At 48.8% G+C, this 1,623-nt stretch overlaps 2 protein-coding genes across 3 annotated transcripts in view; one reads left to right on the top strand and one right to left on the bottom strand.

Annotated features, from left to right (window-relative positions):
* The window catches only part of VWA9 (von Willebrand factor A domain containing 9), a 41,038-nt gene extending 39,443 nt beyond the window's left edge, over positions 1–1,595 (top strand). Inside the window, exon 10 of the mRNA XM_012644856.1 lies at positions 718–1,595. Within this exon, the coding sequence (XP_012500310.1) occupies positions 718–969 (252 nt within the window). The 3' untranslated portion in view covers positions 970–1,595. The remainder of the gene's footprint in view (positions 1–717) is intronic.
* HACD3 (3-hydroxyacyl-CoA dehydratase 3) overlaps positions 1–1,623 on the bottom strand; it is a 73,777-nt gene that overhangs the window by 4,869 nt on the left and 67,285 nt on the right. The gene's annotated exons all lie outside the window — the stretch shown is intronic.

Here is a 1,623-nt window from a genome sequence, read left to right on the forward strand (position 1 = left end):
TCAGAGAACCCATTTCTCTTTTCTGGTTTTGTATAATCCTACATATTAGAGCTGGGGAGGGCCTCTAGCAACTGACTGCTTCAGCCCTGTGGCGGGCAAGGAAGGGATCTTCTTCCTCACTTTGTAAGCGAGGCCTTTGAGACCCAGAGAGGCTACACAGCTTGCGCACATCACTCCACTAAGTGGTTGATGGGGCACTTCGTGTTTCTGTGCTTCCACCCACGGCCCAGCCATTGTTTTTGTGGCAGCCTTTCCAGTCTGACTCCTCCAGGGCCTCACCCGAACATGTTTGTTGTCGTTCAGTCTGAGGCCCTGCCACAGAGACACCAGAGAGTTAAGAGCAAGATTTGGGGCAAGTGTTTTCCATACCTGAGTACCAGGAAAAGTAATGCTCATATAGTTACGAGTAAATGAAATGATGCATGCAAAGGGCTTAGACCACGTGTGGCATAAATGCTCCTTAGCTGTGATGATGACAGCCTGTGCTGCAGGCAGCTCACTGTCCTCCTTAGCTAGATCCGGTCGCCTGGAGAAGAACCACGCCCCCGTTATGCCATCACACTCTCATTATTGGCATCTCTGTGTGAACATCTGTTCTCATACAAAAACGCTCCCTGAAGTTCAGGGTCAAGGATGACTTATTCTAAGCTGAGCACTTAGAAGTATGTGATGAGGAGAACACATTTCACAACATTGGGGTTTTTTGTCTTGTTTCAGGAGCTAAACCGTCTGCGAAAGGCTGCCCTGGCCTTTGGTTTCCTGGACCTCCTGAAAGGGGTGGCTGACATGCTGGAGAGGGAGTGCACGCTGCTGCCCGACACAGCCCACCCCGACGCCGCGTTCCAGCTGACCCACGCTGCCCAGCAGCTCAAGCTGGCCAGTACTGGCACCTCCGAGTATGCGGCTTATGACCAGAACATCACACCGCTGCATACGGACTTCTCTGGGAGCAGCACTGACAGGATGTGAAGCTGACTCTTGGAGCCTTCCTTTTTCATTTCAGCTGAAAATGGTTTCGTTTCCAGTATGTTCACCTCTGGAAGAGCCGCCCAAAGACTTCGCTGAGGCTGCCGCAGAATGACACTTGCTGTTTTCAGTGACTTCGTGTGAGAACGGTCTGAAGGGTGGCTGGCTGGTTGGGCTTTAACTTTAGCTTCCTGGGGCTAATAATCCTTAAACCCCAAAGACAGCTGTGGGCACATCTGCTAAGAAGCTTGAATGACTGATGAGCACAGAGCTCCCCACCTTCCTCAGGAAACCTGCCCAGCAAGGGTTCTCCGGCTTCTGAAAGCATCTTCTCTTCGCTCCAGTTTTACATCTCAATGGTAAGGGCACTTTCAAGCTCTGTTCTTGGGATGAGCAACTCAGACCATTTGGGGCTTGCTAAGTACAAACCCAACACCACTAAGTTTCAGAACTTTCCTTAGAACTTTGGGCAAAACGTGCTCATAGCCCTCAGGTGCTTTTGGTGTATCTTAAGATAGATACAGACTTTTAAAGAGCTGACACGTGTAAAATGATTTCTGTTTCTTCAAGTTTTTTTTTTAATGAAATAAAATACTGGATTTTTTTTATAATATGGTTTCACTGTGAAAATAATGGTCCTTTGCCTTTTGGTCTGCC

This window comes from Propithecus coquereli, unplaced genomic scaffold (assembly GCF_000956105.1).
Source record: "Propithecus coquereli isolate 6110/MARCELLA unplaced genomic scaffold, Pcoq_1.0 Scaffold221, whole genome shotgun sequence".
Classification (NCBI taxonomy): domain Eukaryota; kingdom Metazoa; phylum Chordata; class Mammalia; order Primates; family Indriidae; genus Propithecus; species Propithecus coquereli.